Source organism: Papio anubis, chromosome 1, assembly GCF_008728515.1.
Source record: "Papio anubis isolate 15944 chromosome 1, Panubis1.0, whole genome shotgun sequence".
NCBI lineage: Eukaryota > Metazoa > Chordata > Mammalia > Primates > Cercopithecidae > Papio > Papio anubis.
This window is the reverse complement of record NC_044976.1, coordinates 50461159-50477959: the sequence shown is the minus strand read 5'-3', so window position 1 is coordinate 50477959 and position 16801 is coordinate 50461159. Positions and strand designations below refer to the sequence as shown.

The window sequence follows — 16801 nt, the reverse complement described above, 5'->3', positions numbered from 1 at the left end:
TTATGAGTATCCACTTCCACTTAATGAATACTAAATATGTTTTTGTTTCTTTATGATTCTCTTTTTCTTCTTTTTTTCCCCCCTGCTTCCTGGAAAGGTTTTCTTAATAACATTTTCTTTAATTTACTTTATTGTAAGAATACAATATATAATATTACACTCAAAATATGTGTTAACTGAATATATTATTAGTAAGGCTTCCAGTCAACAGTAGGCTATTAGTAGTTAAGTTTTAGGGAGTCAAAAGTTATATGCAGATTTTTGACTGCGTCAGGGGTCAGTGCCCCTCATCCTGGGGTTGTTCAAGGGTCAGCTGTACTAAGTGCTACTGTGCACTTAGCAGCTTATGCATTAAATTATGCAAATCAACTTATTTAACTCTCACAACAACTTTGAGGTTGGTGTTACTGTTATCTTAATTTTAGAGATGAAAAAAGTCAGGCACAGTTTTTTCTACGTTTACTAAAATAACTTGCCCAAGAGCACACAGCTAGCAAGTGGCAGACCCAAGCACTCTGACTTCAGAGCCTGCTCTTTAAATCTGTACACCATACTGCCTGCTAGAGTCAACTTGAATAGTCTATAAAGTCTCAAGTAGGTTTAGTTAAGTATTTTTAGTAGAGACAGGGTTTCACCATGTTGGCCAGGCTGGTCTCGAGCTCCTGACCTCAGGTGATCCGCCCTCCTCTGCCTCCCAAAGTGCTGGGATTACAGGCGTGAGCCACCATGCCAGGCCTGTGTTTACATTTATTTAACCCTCACAACAACCTACTAGATTGGGAAACCTGTGAAATAACTGTGGTTATTTTATAGAAGGGGAAATTGAAGTACAGAAAAGTTATATAATTTGCCAGCAATTACAACACGAGTAAGTGGAGGAGCCAAGACTTGAATGTTTTTTCTGTACTGTACAAGAGAGATACAAAGACCCCAGTATATGTGCATCTTCAATATACACACATGCACAGGCACACTCACATTTCTGCACCTACCATCCTATAGTGCTTGCTGTTTATACAAGAGATCCAACGGTTTCATGGCTCTGGGTCTCAAACCTTCTGCAATAACAGAGTTGCCAGATTGAGCAAGTAAAAATAAAGAATGGCCAGGCATGGTGGTTTATGCCTTTAGCCCCAGCACTTTGGGAGGCCAAGGCGGGTGGATCACCTGGGGTCAGGAGTTTGAGACCAGCCTGGCCAACATAGTGAAACCCCATCTCTACTAAAAATACAAAAATTAGCCGGGTGTGGTGGCGCCCACCCGTAGTCCCAGCTACTTGGGAGGCTGAGACAGGAGAATCGCTTGAACCTAGGAGGTGGAGGTTGCAGTGAGCTGAGATCGCACCACTACAGTCCAGGCTGGGTGACAGAGCGAGACTCTGTCTCAAAAAATAATAATAATAAAATAAAGGATGCAGGCCAGGCACTTTGGCTCACACACCTGTAATTCCAGTACTTTGGGAGGCAGAGGTGGCACAATTACTTGAGCCCAGGAGTTTGAGACCAGCCTGAGCAACATACTGACACCTCATCTCTAAAAAAGAAAAAATAAATAATAATAAAAAATTAAAGATGCCCAGTTAAATTTGAAGTTTAGATAAGCACCAAATAATTTTAAATATATCTATGCAATATTTGGGACACACTTAAGCTTAAAAATGTTTTTGGTGTTTATCTGAAACTCAAATGTAACTGGGCATCCTGTATTTTATCTGGCAACCCTACTAAGGAGAAAAATTCCTATTTTGTCTTTCAAGTTCTAAGTCAAATGACTATTCCTACATAAAGTCTTCAGTCATTTCTCTGGGTAGTTTGTTTTTCCCTTCTGTTCTTTTATAATCTCACCTGCATCTATCCATTATAATATGTATTACTTTGATTGTAGGCGCCTGATCCTTCCCATTCCGACCTTTTATCTTTTGTGGGGAAAGCGTTTTATGTTCATCTCTGAATTCCCAAACTTGGAGATGTTGAATGATTGAAATGGTAATTGAATAAACATTTACTGAGAGCCAGTAGGTTTAAGAGGAGGAATGAAGGAGAACCAGCATTTATTAATTGCCTTCTATATGCTAAATATAGTGCTGATTGCTTACAATATTTAATGCCCCTTAGGCTTTATTAATAAAATGGAGGGGCAGTCTTTGGCCGCAGGAAGATCACATTCTCCTGAGGCCTATAACATTTGGCATAAATAACTGATGCCATTCTAGTCTCTGTATCTCCTTTCTGAGAAAGCTGAACCTGGGCCTAGTTGGCGTAGAACTCCAGTTTCCATAGAAACAAGAGGGTCTGTAAAAGTCGAGGGAGACAGGAAGAGCAGTTTGCACTTCCGGCTTACGTCAGAGACGCGTACAACCCGGAAGTTGAGGCAGCGCGTTTGCTTATGGTCGCTCCCTGAGAGGATGCCGCTCGTGGTGTTTTGTGGGCTGCCGTACAGCGGCAAGAGCCGACGAGCTGAAGAGTTGCGCATGGCGCTGGCTGCTGAGGGCCGCGCGGTGTACGTGGTGGATGACGCAGCTGTCCTGGGCGCAGAAGACCCAACCGTGTACGGCGATTCTGCCCGTGAGAAGGCATTGCGTGGAGCTCTGCGAGCCTCCGTGGAACGGCGCCTGAGTCGCCACGACGTGGTCATCCTGGACTCACTTAACTACATCAAAGGTTTCCGTTACGAGCTCTACTGCCTGGCACGGGCGGCGCGCACCCCGCTCTGCCTGGTCTACTGCGTACGGCCCGGCGGCCCGAGCGCGGGACCTCAGGTGGCGGGCGCGAACAAGAACCCGGGCCGGAACGTCAGTGTGAGTTGGCGGCCACACGCTGAGGAGGACGGGAGACCCCAGGCGGCGGGCAGCAGCGTCCTCAGGGAACTGCATACTGCGGGCTCTGTAGTAAATGGAAGTGTCCAGGCCGACGTACCCAAGGAGCTGGAGCGAGAAGAATCCGGGACTGCAGAGTCTCCAGCTCTTGTGACTCCGGAATCAGAGAAATCTGCAAAGCACGTGTCCGGTTCCTTTTACTCTCCAGAACTCCTGGAGGCCCTAACGCTGCGCTTTGAGGCTCCCGATTCTCGGAATCGCTGGGACCGGCCTTTATTCACTTTGGTGGGCCTAGAGGAGCCGTTGCCCGTGGCGGGGATCCGCTCTGCCCTGTTTGAGAACCGAGCCCCACCACCCCATCAGTCTACGCAGTCCCAGCCGCTCGCCTCCGGCAGCTTTCTGCACCAGTTGGACCAGGTCACGAGTCAAGTACTGGCCGGATTGATGGAAGCGCAGAAGAGCGCTGTCCCCGGGGACTTGCTCACGCTTCCTGGTACCACAGAGCACTTGAGGTTTACCCGGCCCTTGACCATGGCAGAACTGAGTCGCCTTCGTCGCCAGTTTATTTCGTACACTAAAATGCATCCCAACAATGAGAACTTGCCCCAACTGGCCAACATGTTTCTTCAGTATCTGAGCCAGAGCCTGCAATAACCAGAGGAGGTAGGGAGAAGCCATGGCTTCTGATCTCCACTCCACATTATTTCTCTGGGAAGAATAAGCTGAAGGTCTCCAGAGCATATCGATGCAGTACTGTACTAGAGCTGTTGTGACTGATTGACTCAAACTTTCCTGCATGCCCCTGTGCCAGTCCTTGGGTTTACAGCATAAGTTGAGACTAAAGAGAATGGAGAACTATCGTGGCGCATCCTGGCAAATCCCTCCAGAGGACGGAGCTCAGGTGGACAGGGATTGCCTAGATGGGATCTTACTTGGGATATCACAGAGCGTTGACCATTGGCTTCCTTCATCTGAGGCGTGGGAGAGCAGACTGGATGGATGAGAATTGTTTTAAAACAATTGTGAACAGAAACTGAAGATGGCACAGTTCTACATCTGCACCTGCCCTTTTATCATACCACAAAAGTATTTTTTGAGTACTGTACTGACTTTTTGCTAGTCTCTATTCTGGGACTGAGTTCACAGATAACTACATTGGTGTCTATCCTTGGGAAACTTTTGTTTTTGTGGAAGTAAGCAAGTTATCTACTAGATTATTTCCTCTAATAAAATCTTTAAAAATAGTCTACTGGAATTTCTTTCACTTAATGTTCCCTGTGTAACTTTCATGTTAACATTTTAGGTATACTTGTCATTGTTCCTTTAAGTGAAGTAGTATTTTGATAGTTCTGAGAGAGTAAATGTTTTGATCTACTCTAGAGTAATTATGTTGTGACAATTTCCATAACTGTTGTGCTTCATTCTATATTTCAAGGCAAATATTGTAAGCTTGTCAATTTCATTCTTCATTGATTTCATTGAACAGATGAAATTAAAGTAGTACTTACTTTAACAGTGCCTGTGATTTTCAAAGACCAATTAGATACAGTATTTTTGATCTTGAGATATGTGGTGAGAAGCTGGGTGTGGTGGTTCATGCTTGTAATCCCAGCACTTTGGGAGTCCGAAATCGAGGTGAGGAATTCGAGACCAGCCTGGCCAATGTGGCAGAACTCCGTCTCTACTCACAATACAAAAATTAGTTGGGCATGATGGTGTACCTGTGTACCTGTAATGGTGTACCTGTAATCCCCAGCTACTCTAGAGGCTGAAGCACGAGAATTGCTTGAACCTGGGAGGTGGAGGTTGCAGTGAGCTGCGATCACACCACTGCACTCCAGCCTGGGCAACAGTGAAACAGTGAAACTCGAAAAACAAAGAGATATGTGGTGAGAAATACAAGTAAAAGATACAATTATGCTGGGTGCAGTGGCTCACGCCTGTAACCCCAGCACTTCGGGAGGCCGAGGCGGGTGGATCAATGAGGTCAGGTGTTCAAGACCAGCCTGACCAACATGGTGAAACCCTGTCTCTACTAAAAATACAAAAAGTAGCCGGGTGAGGCGGCCTGTGCCTGTAATCCCAGCTACTCAGGAGGCTGAGGCAGGAGAATCGCTTGAACCTGGGAGGCGGAGGTTGCGGTGAGCCGAGATTGTGCCACTGCACTCCAGCCTGGGTGACAGAGCAAGACTCCATCTAAAAAAAAAAAAAAAAAAAAAAGGATGAAATGGGCTGGTGGTCAGAGGATGATGACAAAGGACAAAATGTTTTGGAAACCTGGTGAAAAAGACTAAGTAGCTATTGGGAGAGGTGGTTTTGGAAAGGTTTTATAGAGGAGTTAACACTTGAACCATCACTCTAGAATAATGTCAGTAAAGGGCCAAATAGTAAATGTTTTTAGGCTTTGTGGACCATGAAATACTGTTGCTACTTATAGATGGTAAGTAAACATGAGCATGAATGTATTTTAATAAAACTACACTCAACTGTGAATTACAGTTTTAACATCACAAAGGAGTCTTTTAGATTTGCTTTGCAAACATTGAAAAGTGTAAAAATATACAACAAAACATTTGCATATCGTGGGCCCTGTGGAAGCAGGCGGTGGGCTGGATTTGGCCTGCAGACCCTAGTTTGCCGTCCCCTGCTCTAGAGGGATAAATAGATGTTTGCCAGGGAGAAAAGAGAAAGCAAGACATTCTAAAACATGCATGCTCTGAAACTATGGAGCTATTAAAAGATGGGGTAGATGGGCTGCCTTGGTTCATGGTATATTCCTTGCTTGTGAGGTAATCTATACTACCTTTTGTTTCTGATAAACAAGAGGATTCATGTGTGAAATGGAGTTTGGATGAGGCAAACTCAAGAGGCTTTTTCCAACCTTCATTCAGTTGGTTATTGATTGAATTGGGCTTAACCATGGATTCTGGGTTACCATTCTAAATTGAAGGAGACTGTAACAGAAAGAACATTGGTTTTGAAGTTGGACTTCTGAGTTACCTAGTAAGTGGCAGAACCTTGGGTTTTGTTTTGGGTTTTTATATTTATTTATATATTTATCTATTTATTTATTTATTTTTGAGACAAGGTCTGGCTGTCTCCCAGGCTGGAGTGCAGTGCTGTAAGTAGCTGGGACTACAGGCGCGCACCCCATGATGGCTAAGTTTCGTATTTTTTTGTAGAGACAGGTTTTCACCATGTTGCCCTGGCTGGTCTTGAACTTGTGAGCTTAAGTGATCCCCCAGCCTCGGCCTCCCAAAGTGCTGAGATTACAGGTGTGAGCCACTGCGTCCAGCCTAGAACCTAGATTTTATGTGGCCAAATATTTACTGTATTGAGCATTTCAGTTTTCTCATTTCTATTGTGAGACCATTAATAGTATCTACCCTAGGGTTATTTTGAGGATTTAAATGAGATAATGCATATACAGCACAATGTCATATAATAAACGTTCAGCACATTTTGGCTACTATAGTTACCTATATCCTACTACCCACCTAAACTTGCCCTGCTCATTTGGTTTACAAGCTTTTATAAGTATTGCAGGCAGAGGTCCATCCAGATGTGAGGTAGGCCTAAGGTGAGGAGGCTGAATGATTCATTTGACACTTACTAAATGGGTTAATTTATGTATATTTACAGTAGTGCCTGGCACATGGCAAATGCTATATAAGTGTTTGCTATCAATAATATATGTGTCAGATGTAAGGGATATAGAGGCAGCTAAGAGTTCTTTGTCTTAGGAATCTCCAAGTCCAGTGGAGGGAGATGGGTAAATAATAGATATAGATCAATATGTTAAGTGCATGGTAGCTATTATACAGTGTATGTTATGGTGACATGGGGTTGTGTGATGGCGAAAGCCAATGGCTCCCTACCTACATGGGGTCTTCCAAACTGTCATTTGAGCCTTGAGAGCTTAAGAGCTTCCTCTAGCCAGTCTGGTTCAGGTGGATTGCATTGCTCATTGTGAACACTTTCCTCCCTGATTATAAAAATTATACTGTAGAAAAATCATGAAATATAGATGTAGTATAGGAAAACATCCACAGTGCCATCATCCACAGAAAACTGCTATTATGTTTTGGTACATTTAGGCTCTTTTCTCTGTACATATTTTATAATTAAAACCAGACTATAGATACTTCTGTATCCTAGTTTTTTATATAAGCTACCAATTAAAAATTATTTTCAATGATTATATAATAATAATCATTTAGAAATGCTGTTAACATTTTTTTTTTGTTTTGAGACAGAGTCTGTTCTGTCTGCCAGGCTGGAGTGTAGTGGTGCGATCTCGGCTCGCTGCAACCTCTGCCTCCCAGGCTCAAACAATTCTCATACTTCAGCCACCCCAGTAGCTGGGACTACAGGCGTGTGCCACCACACCCAGCTAATTTTTGTATTTTTAGTAGAGGCAGGGTTTTGTTATATTGGCCAGGCTGGTCTTGAACCCGTGGCCTCAAGTGATCCGCCCACCTCAGCCTCCCAAAATGCTGGGATTACAGGCATGAGCCACCATGCCCAGCCCTCCCTAACTTTAAAGCCCAAATTTGTAGAATTTATAGAAATGCTAGAATTTATCAATAATTTTGTTACAGCAATTACCTATTATTATTGAACATTTAAGTTGTCTAACGATTTTCCCAATTGAAATAATACCACAGAAATGTCTTCATATATTAATCTTCATCTCATTAAATTTCAAGAAGTAGAATTACTAGATTATAATTTCTGTGTTTTGCTTTTAAGTGGACTGCCCCTGATGGTGATTATTCATAAATCCTGGTGTGGAGCTTGCAAAGGTAAGTGTAAGTGCTCAATCTAAATACAAAACTCAGATGTGTTGTCAAATATTAACATTTAACAAATATTGGCACTGACTCTGGCCCAGCACTGCTGACTGTTGAAGGAATACTAAAGAAATATATGACATAGATTTCCTGCCTTCATGAAATTTGCAATTATATTTGGAGAGGATTTTAGGGAAGGTAAGGGGATTAAGATACAGTTATGTCAGGCCAGGCACGGTTGCTCACGCCTGTAATCCCAGCACTTTGGGAGGCCGAGGTGGGAGGATCACGAGGTCAGGAGTTCGAGACCAGCCTGGCCGATATGGTGAAACGTCGTCTCTACTAAAATACAAAAGTTAGCCGGGCGTGGTGGTGCGTGCCTGTACTCCCAACTACTCAGGAGGCTGAGGCAGGAGACTCGCTTGAACCTGGGAGGTGGAGGTTGCGGTGAGCCAAGATTGTGCCACTGCACTCCAGGCTGGGCAACACAACGAGACTCCATCTTGAAAAAAAAAAATACAGTTATGTCACGTATGGGATGAAGTGCTAAAATATCACATGAACAATACATATTAGAGGAAGCTGAAATGTACAGACAGAGACATGAGAAGGATGTAGGAACCAAATTAGAACCCAAGTTATCTGACTCTGTGGCATGTGTTCTTTCTGCTATACCACCTTGCCACTTCTGCAGACAGGTTTTTTCTTTTATTTGGTATGCTACACTTAAAGTCCTAGATGGAAAAGGAGTGTAAAAAATAGTGGAAAAAGCCAGGCGCCTGTAATACCAGCACTTTGGGAGGCTGGGGTGGGAAGATCACTTGAGGCCAGGAGTTGACCAGCCTGCCCAACATAGTGAAACCCCGACTCTACTAAAAATACAAAAAAATTAGCTGGGTTTGGTGGCACGTGCCTGTAATCCCAGCTACTCAGGAGGCTGAGAATTCCTTGAGCCTGAGAGGTGGAGGTTGCAGTGAGCTGAGATCATGCCACTGCACTCCAGCGTGGGCGACAGAGTGAGACTCTGTTTCAAAAATATTAATAATATATATACACATACATATATGTATACACACACACACACATATATACACCTGTGGCAGACTCACTCTATTGTCTTTCACTTCAATGGTTTTTGAAATGTAACTATGAAAAGCAAATAATGCATTTCCCCCCATTTGTATGCCATTATCCTTATTTTATAAATGAGGTAACAGCTTCAGATAAATGAAGTAAGTCACTCAAGGTCACATAGCTATGCAGGTTCAGAATCCAGGTAGGCTAATTCTTCTTTTTGAGAGTGTAAAAAAAAGTTTGTTATGTGAATCATCTCAATAAATGCCTAAACTACCAAAGAGAAATAGTGTTGCTTATGTTTATTAAGGTTTGGTTGTGACAATGATGTTTTTTCTTCTATTTCAAAACCTTTTTTCCCCCCAGCTCTAAAGCCCAAATTTGCAGAATCTACAGAAATTTCAGAACTCTCCCATAATTTTGTTATGGTAAATCTTGAGGTAAGACTTTGAGAGTTTCTCCTTTCTGCTATGATTTTAAGACTTTTAAAATTAGCATCATTCGTGCATATTCATTATAGCTTCATTAGTGGTATAGTGGTATAAAAGTCAAATTTATGTATGTGTTTTTCTCTTGACCTCTAATACTAAGGCTTGCATCAGATATGTTAGAAAACCATCTAACATCTATTTCTGGGAGGAACTAGGAGAGGAGAGATTGAATAAGATGACTAAATTTTGTTGTTTTTTTGAGATGGAGTCTTGCTCTGTTGCCCAGGCTGGAGTGCAGTGGTTCAATCCTGGCTCACTGCAACCTCCTCCTCCCGACTGGCTGGGATTATAGGCACGCGCCACCATGCCCAGCTAATTTTTGTATTTTTATTTTTTAAATGTTTTTAATTTTTTTTTTTTTTTTTTTTTCTTTAGATGGAGTCTCACTCTGTTGCCCAGGCTGGAGTGCTATGGCACCATCTTGGCTCACTGCAACCTCCACCTCCTGGGTTCAAGCAATTCTCCTGCCTCAGCCTCCCAAAGTAGCTGGGACTACAGGTGTGCAGTACCACACCAGGCTAATTTTTGTATTTTTAATAGAGATGGGGTTTCGCCATGTTGGCCACGCTAGTCTCGGACTCCTGACCTCAGGTGATCCACCCACCTTAGCCTCCCAAAGTGCTAGGATTACAGGCAGGAGCCACTGCGCCCGGCCAATTTTTGTATTTTTAGTAGAGATGGGGGTCTCACCATGTTGGCCAGGCTGGTCTCAAACTCCTGACCTTAAGTGATCTGCCTGCCTCGGCCTCCCAAAGTGCTGGGATTACAGGCATAAGCCAGCATGCCCAGCCTTAAAATGACTAAATTTTAAGGTCCTTTTATCCTTAGTTTATGATTATGACATGTTTTACATCTTTGTAAAGCTAGACTAAAGGTGTAGTCATATATGCAGACCACAGCTTTCTGCAAAATGTGATTCATTTGAGCACCTAATCTGTGCCGGGCTTATATGTGCAACCTGCTTGTTTCCTTATGAAAAGAGCTTTTACATACCTCATATAGGCTACAGGTCTTGGAATCCTGAGTCATAGAATGTCAGATCTTAGAGTTGGAAGGGATTTTTAGGCTATTGGTACTATCCTCATTTTACAGAAAGAACCATCTTAGGCCTGAAGCAGGTATGTGATTTGGTCAAGATCATAGAGCCTAACAGGTGATAAGAATAGGTACTCTCACCTAGCCATGCTCCCTTTTAGGCCATACTTTTCACGTATGAGGTACTCAGATGCTCTATGATGATACCACTAGCCATAAGTTTCTGTGAAAATAATGTTTACTTGGGCCAGGCACAGTGGCTCACACCTGTAATCCCAGCACTTTGGGAGACTGAGGTGGGTGGATCATGAGGTCAGGAGTTTGAGACCAGCCTGGCCAATATGGTGAAACCCTATCTCTACTAAAAATATAAAAAATTAGCTGGGTGTGGTGGTGCCTGCCTGTAGTCCCAGCTACTAGGGAGGCTGAGGCAGGAGAATCGCTTGAACCGGGAGGCGGAGGGATGTTGCAGTGAGCTGAGATGGCGCCACTGCACTACAGTCTGGGTGACAGAGTGAGACTGTCTCAAAAAGAAGAAGAAGAGGGAAAAAAAAAAGATAATGTTTACTTAAATGTAGGTCTGGGAATCTTGCGAACACATTAACAGTTAACAGTGAGGCAGCTAAGGGATTGCGCTTATACAGCTAGTGGATAGCCTGAATGCTGATACACCTCACCATAGCAGTTATATTCAAAGAAATGACCCCATTTAACCCCTGAAATGGGAACCACATCATAAATTGTAAAATTATTGATTGCCTTTGCACATGAATTCGTCACCACTTTCTGTGGTGAATTAGGATTCCTACTCAAAGGAGACAGTAATAATGTCTCCAACTTCAGAAATTTCTTAAAAAGAAAACAGATTGTGTGGGTTTTTAATCTCCTGGGAGGACTGTGAGTCCACAACTGTAACTAAAATGCCAGTCTTATTAATTCATGCACTGAAGAAATACTATGTGCAAGTCAATGGTGTAGGTACTAGGAATATAGCAGTGAACAAAACAGACAAAATTTCCTCGTTGAAATAACATTCTAGTGTGGGAAGACAGAAAGTAAGTATTTTAGAATATGTCAGATGGTGGTAAATGCTAGGGCTAAAAAAGAAAGGTGGAAGGGATGACTGCAGTTTTAAACAGATGGTTTGAAAATGAAGGGATATTTGAGCAAAGGCCTGAAACAGAAAAGGGAATGAACCATGTGAATAATAATGGGGGAAGTGTGTCCAGGCAGAGAGTAAGAGCAAGTCCAAAATGCGTTAGGATGCCTGGCTTGTTTAATTACAGCAACAGCAAGAGGTCAGTGTGGCTGACCTTGTTAAGTCCTGAAGAGGACATTAAGTTAGAGAAGTGCCTAAGTGATAGATCATGTAGGGCCTGCAAGGACTTGGGGTTTTGCTCTTACAAGTGGGGAAGCCACTGAATGGTTTTGAGGAGAGAGAGGACATTATCTGATTTAAGGTTTACATTGAATCTTAATAGGATGAAGAGGAACCCAAAGATGAAGATTTCAGCCCAGACGGGGGTTATATTCCACGAATCCTTTTTCTGGGTAAGGCACATGATCTTAACCTGGGAATCCATGATGTGGATGGAGAGAGAAATGAATCAAGGCACTGACTTCACCTAGTGAAACTATACCAGGATGACCACAAACAAACAAAAACCAGTTTCAAGGGAGAGTGGGGGAGTTCTGAATGCTAGAACTACAAGTTTGAAGTAAAACTTTTCCCATTAACGAACTGCTTTTGTGAGCAATGACAAAAGTTTGGCTGAGCACAGTAGCTCATGCCTGTAATCTCAGCACTTTGGGAGGCCAAGGTGGGTGAATTGCTTGAGTCTAATTTGAGACCAGCATGGGCAACATGGCAAAAGCCCATCTCTAAAAAAGTACAAAAATTATCCAAGTGTGGTGGCATGCTCCTGTAGTTCCAGCTACTTAGGAGGCTGAGACAGGAGGATCAATTGAGCCTGGGAGCTCAAGGCTGCAGTGAGCCATAATCACGCCACTGCCCTTGAGCCTGAATGACAGAAGGAACCTGAATGACCCTGTCTCAAAAAAAAGAAAAGTTTGATCATTTATTCACTCAATAGCCATTTGTGCATCAGCCATATGTCAAGTGCTGTATTAGGCACTACAGAGACAGATATAAGCCAGAATTCCCACCCTTGAACCTATATTGCTGCTAAGGCAATGGAATAATATAACCAGACAAATGTCTTTCCACAATTTTATAAGAGATATTTAATGACCACCTAATCTTTGTTCAGCATAAATTCTGCTAGGTTTTATGGGGGATAGAAATCAAAATCATCAAGTAGAAAAGGAAGCAGAAATGTGGGAGGTATTATGGTGAGGTAATGGGCTGCAAACATGGGCAGATCTTATTTCCCAGAGAGCCTGATGTACCATATAGTGTTTGAAGTACCTGTCTATTGCAGTTACTGCAAAACCCTGTGTCATTTTGTCTATAACAGATCCCAGTGGCAAGGTGCATCCTGAAATCATCAATGAGAATGGAAACCCCAGCTACAAGTATTTCTACATCAGTGCCGAGCAAGGTATAGTTATGCTGAAGGGAGGGAGGATTATTGCTAGATTGAACTAGGATGAACCACATGCAAGGTCTGTGATAGGAAAGTAAATCCAGCATGTTAGCTGAGCATCTCCTGCATGTCTATAGCTTTTAGCTAGATCCTATGTAGGATAGAGGAGAAAGATGAGACTGAGCTCCTTCCCTTGGAAGAGCTGACTTACCCACAGGCAGCTGTGAAGAACGGAGGCACACAAGTGACTGAGGTAGTCACTTGCCCATAGTTTCATAGTTAACAAGTAGCACAGCCAGAATTTGAGTCCAGAACTTAGTTTTTTTCCTACTGAGCTAATACTGTTTTTCCTATGAAAATTCAGAGGAAGAGGAATAGTGTTAGGTGAACAAGTCTAAGAGGTTTCATAGATATTAAATTAAATAGGCTGGGCGCAGTGGCTCATACCTGTAATCTCAGCACTTTGGGTGGCCGGGGCGGGCAGATCACTTGAGGTCAGGAGTTCAAGACCAGCCTGGCCAACATGGCGAAGCCCCATCTGTACTAAAAATACAAAAAGTAGCTGAGCGGGCCAGGCGCGGTGGCTCACGCCTGTAATCCCAGCACTTTGGGAGGCCGAGGCAGGTGGATCACGAGGTCAGGAGATTGAGACCATCCTGGCTAATATGGTGAAACCCTGTCTCTACTAAAAATATAAACAATTAGCCGGGCGTGGTGGCAGGCGCCTGTAGTCCCAGCTACTTAGGAGGCTGAGGCAGGAGAATGGCGTGAACCCAGGAGGCAGAGGTTGCAGTGAGCCAAGATCGTGCGCCATTACACTCCAGCCTGGGTGACAGAGCGAGACTCTGTCTTAAAAAAAAAAAAAAAAAAAACCAAAAAAACAACCCTGAAACTTAAATGGACCTAGAAGGATAAAAATTTTATCTCTGGACAGATATGAGGAGGACATTTCAAGCTATGGAAGTGAAGTGAGGGGGGATGTAGCCCAACATAGAGAGTTTGTAAGGCTTGCTAGAGGAAATAATGACTGGATTAAGTCTTAGAGAATGAGACCTTGTCAGTAGCAGAATGGGAAAAGCATGTTCCAGGAGAGAGAAGAGCACCAGCACAAACAAGTGAAGGAAGTTTGCAATCATCAGCCAGTCATGCTTTTTTGTTCTCTAATCTTTGAGCACAGTCATTCTGGAGGCAGGGGTTGGAATTCATGCCATGTATTGTTGCTGTTTTCCTTTTCCCCTCATCTATGAAAGGGAGTTGTGTGCTAAGTTGCCATGTGTCCCTATTGCCATGCCAGGACTTTATGATTTGAGTCCTTGATACTCTTATTCTCAGACTAGGGACGGGGAAGAGATCTGTGAAAGCTATTACCTTCTTCCCCTGAGTAAGGAGAATGTCATGTTCCTTAAACAAATGCAGATCACTGAAGATTGGTATCAAAGAGAAATTTTCCACGTAGAGAAGGGCAGCTGGGCTTTAGGTCTCCAATTCTTGTATCTTGAGATTCACCTTCCCTTTAGAATTTCATCCAAGTTACCACTGCTGTCTCTACACTGACATAGTCCAGATGTGAACACGAGACCCTCCCCTGAATCCTCCATCTCTCAGCTGATGTGAAACTGGAACATTCAAACCTAGCTTTACTAAAGGCATAGGCAAAACAAAAAAGAAATAACAAACTATATTATCTGCCTCTTATGAGCTTTATGGGTTGGCTTTGCAAGATTCATAGACTCTGGCTCAACCCAGCTCCTGGCCTGCCATTATATAGGGGTGCTTTGTAGAACCACCACTCAGGAGCCTATACTGAAATAGCTGCCCTCCTTAAGTCTAAATCCATAAGCAGGATTCCCCAAGAGAGATAAGAAGTTTCATCTAGAGTCTACTTAAGGCCCTCCTTCCAGGTTTCTCTCTCTTTTTGTTTTTTTTTTTGGCCTGAGAACTTGGCTTTATCCATGTATAGTTGATACTGGAAATGATGACCCCTTTCAGTAGGGACACCCCTGTCCCAGCACACAGACCACTCAGTGTAATCTGTGACATCCCCAGGAAGTAAAATAAGTGCAGCATTCATCCACAAGATACAATGGGGGACAGTAGGAAGGTGTTTCCTCTTCCCTGGGGGTCAAGTGAACATCTACAGTCTAGGACAGGGGATCAGCTCTAATCCTAGAGGGTAAGCCAAAGTAACTGCTAAGATTTTGGTATGACTTCATAGTTGATAAAGCACTTTTATTATCCATTCTCCCATTTAACTTTTATAATACTGTGTGAAGTGAGTTATATTGTTTCATTTTATAAATGAGGAAACAAATTCAAAGAGATAAATGACTTGCCAGGGCCAAAATCCAGAGCTAGATCTTGAGTCCAGATCTTGTACTCCTCTCATATTTCTTCTGAAACATTTAAAAGTGTACATTAGTTGTCAAATGTCAAATATTACTTACTTCATACTTTTTTCCTCCCATCTTTATTTCTTAGTTGTTCAGGGGATGAAGGAAGCTCAGGAAAGGCTGACGGGTGATGCCTTCAGAAAGAAACATCTTGAAGATGAATTGTAACATGAATGTGCCCCTTCTTTCATCAGAGTTAGTGTTCTGGAAGGAATGCAGCAGGGGAGGGAATATTGAGGAATCATCTAGAACAATTAAGCTGACCAGGAAACCTCATTCCTACCTACACTGGAAGGAGCGCTCTCACTGTGGAAGAGTTCTGCTAACACAAGCTGGTCTACATGTTTGTGGATCCAGCAGAGAGCGGCAGACTTTCTTCTCTTTTTCCCTCTCACCTAAATGTCAATTTGTCATTGAATGTAAAAAATGAAACCTTCTGACACAAAACTTGAGCCACTTGGAGGTTTACTCCTCGCACTTAAGTATTTGAGTCTTTTCCCATTTCCTCCCAGTTTACTCACCTTAGTGGTGAAAGAAGACTAGTAGCATCTTTTCTACAATGTTAAAATTGCAGAAATAGCTTATCATTAAACAACAACAACAACAACAAATTCTAAGTGTAAATCAGTAATTCTACCCCCTATCAAGGGGGTAGCCTGCTTTTTCCCTTTTTCCTTCTGGAAATAATTGTGGGCTTCTTCACAAATTTCTACAACCCCTTTCCTCTTCTCCCGCTTGGGTTTCCCTGTTTGCACATATGCGTGTGCAGGACTGGCTGTGTGCTTGGACTCTGCTCCAGGTGGAAGCATGTTTTCCCTTGTTACTGTTGGAGAAACTCAAACCTTCAAGCCCTACGTGTAGCCATTTTGTCAAGTCATCAACTGTATTTTTGTACTGGCATTAACAAAAAAAGAGATAAAATATTGTTCCATTAAACTTTAATAAAACTTTAAAAGGAAATGTGCTGTGATGGCTTTTTGTTATTAGAAAAGGAGGGAGGGATGGAGATCACTTCAGGAAGAAAACTAACCTAGAGGACCTAATCTAGGAGTTCCAACCTAGGACGCCTGCTCATTCACCTCCCACATTCAAATGAGCACAATGGCTCATCTCTTTTACTTTTTAAATACCTGAATTTCCTCTGTCCACAGTGTCACTGTTTTAGCACAGGGCAGGCTTTTTCTCTCCTGGACTATTTATTGCTATAGCCCCTTAACTTGCCTACTGGCTCTAAAATTCCCTCCTCCTACAATCTATCCATATTACTCCACTGTTTAAAGCCTTTCCTGGCTGGGCATGGTGGCTCACACCTGTAATCCCAGCACTTTGGGAGGCCAAGGTGGGCAGATCACCTGAGGTTGGGAGTTCAAGACCAGCCTGGCCAACATGGCTACTAAAAATACAAAATTAGCCAGGTATGGTGGCGCATACCTGTACTCCCAGCTACTCAGAAGGCTGAGGCAGGAGAATCACTTGAACCCAGGAGGTAGAGGTTGCGGTGAACCAAGATTGCACCATTGCACTCCAGCCTGGGCAACAAGTGTGAAACTCCATCTAAAAAAAAAAAAAAAAAAAAAACCACACACACAAAAACCCTTTCCTTTCCTGCCATCTTTAAGGTAATAGTATTAATGGTAGGAAATATTCGAACCTCAGT

At 42.9% G+C, this 16801-nt stretch overlaps 2 protein-coding genes across 2 annotated transcripts in view; both read left to right on the top strand.

Annotated features, from left to right (window-relative positions):
- Positions 1–16104, top strand: part of TXNDC12 (thioredoxin domain containing 12) — a 35238-nt gene extending 19134 nt beyond the window's left edge. The window contains exons 3-7 of the mRNA XM_009208588.2: positions 7568–7620; positions 9049–9122; positions 11690–11759; positions 12686–12769; positions 15233–16104. Of these exons, the coding sequence (XP_009206852.1) occupies positions 7568–7620; positions 9049–9122; positions 11690–11759; positions 12686–12769; positions 15233–15312 (361 nt within the window). The 3' untranslated portion in view covers positions 15313–16104. The remainder of the gene's footprint in view (positions 1–7567; positions 7621–9048; positions 9123–11689; positions 11760–12685; positions 12770–15232) is intronic.
- Positions 1647–4328, top strand: KTI12 (KTI12 chromatin associated homolog). Its single transcript, XM_009208585.4, has one exon. It carries the CDS (start codon positions 2405–2407, stop codon positions 3467–3469), a length of 1065 nt encoding a protein of 354 aa, XP_009206849.1. The 5' UTR covers positions 1647–2404; the 3' UTR covers positions 3470–4328.
- Positions 16105–16801: the final 697 nt, after the last annotated feature.

Bases quoted from the DNA above. Each gene is read 5' to 3' on its own strand.
- KTI12 (XM_009208585.4), top strand. From the start codon at position 2,405: ATGCCGCTCGTGGTGTTTTGTGGGCTGCCGTACAGCGGCAAGAGCCGA.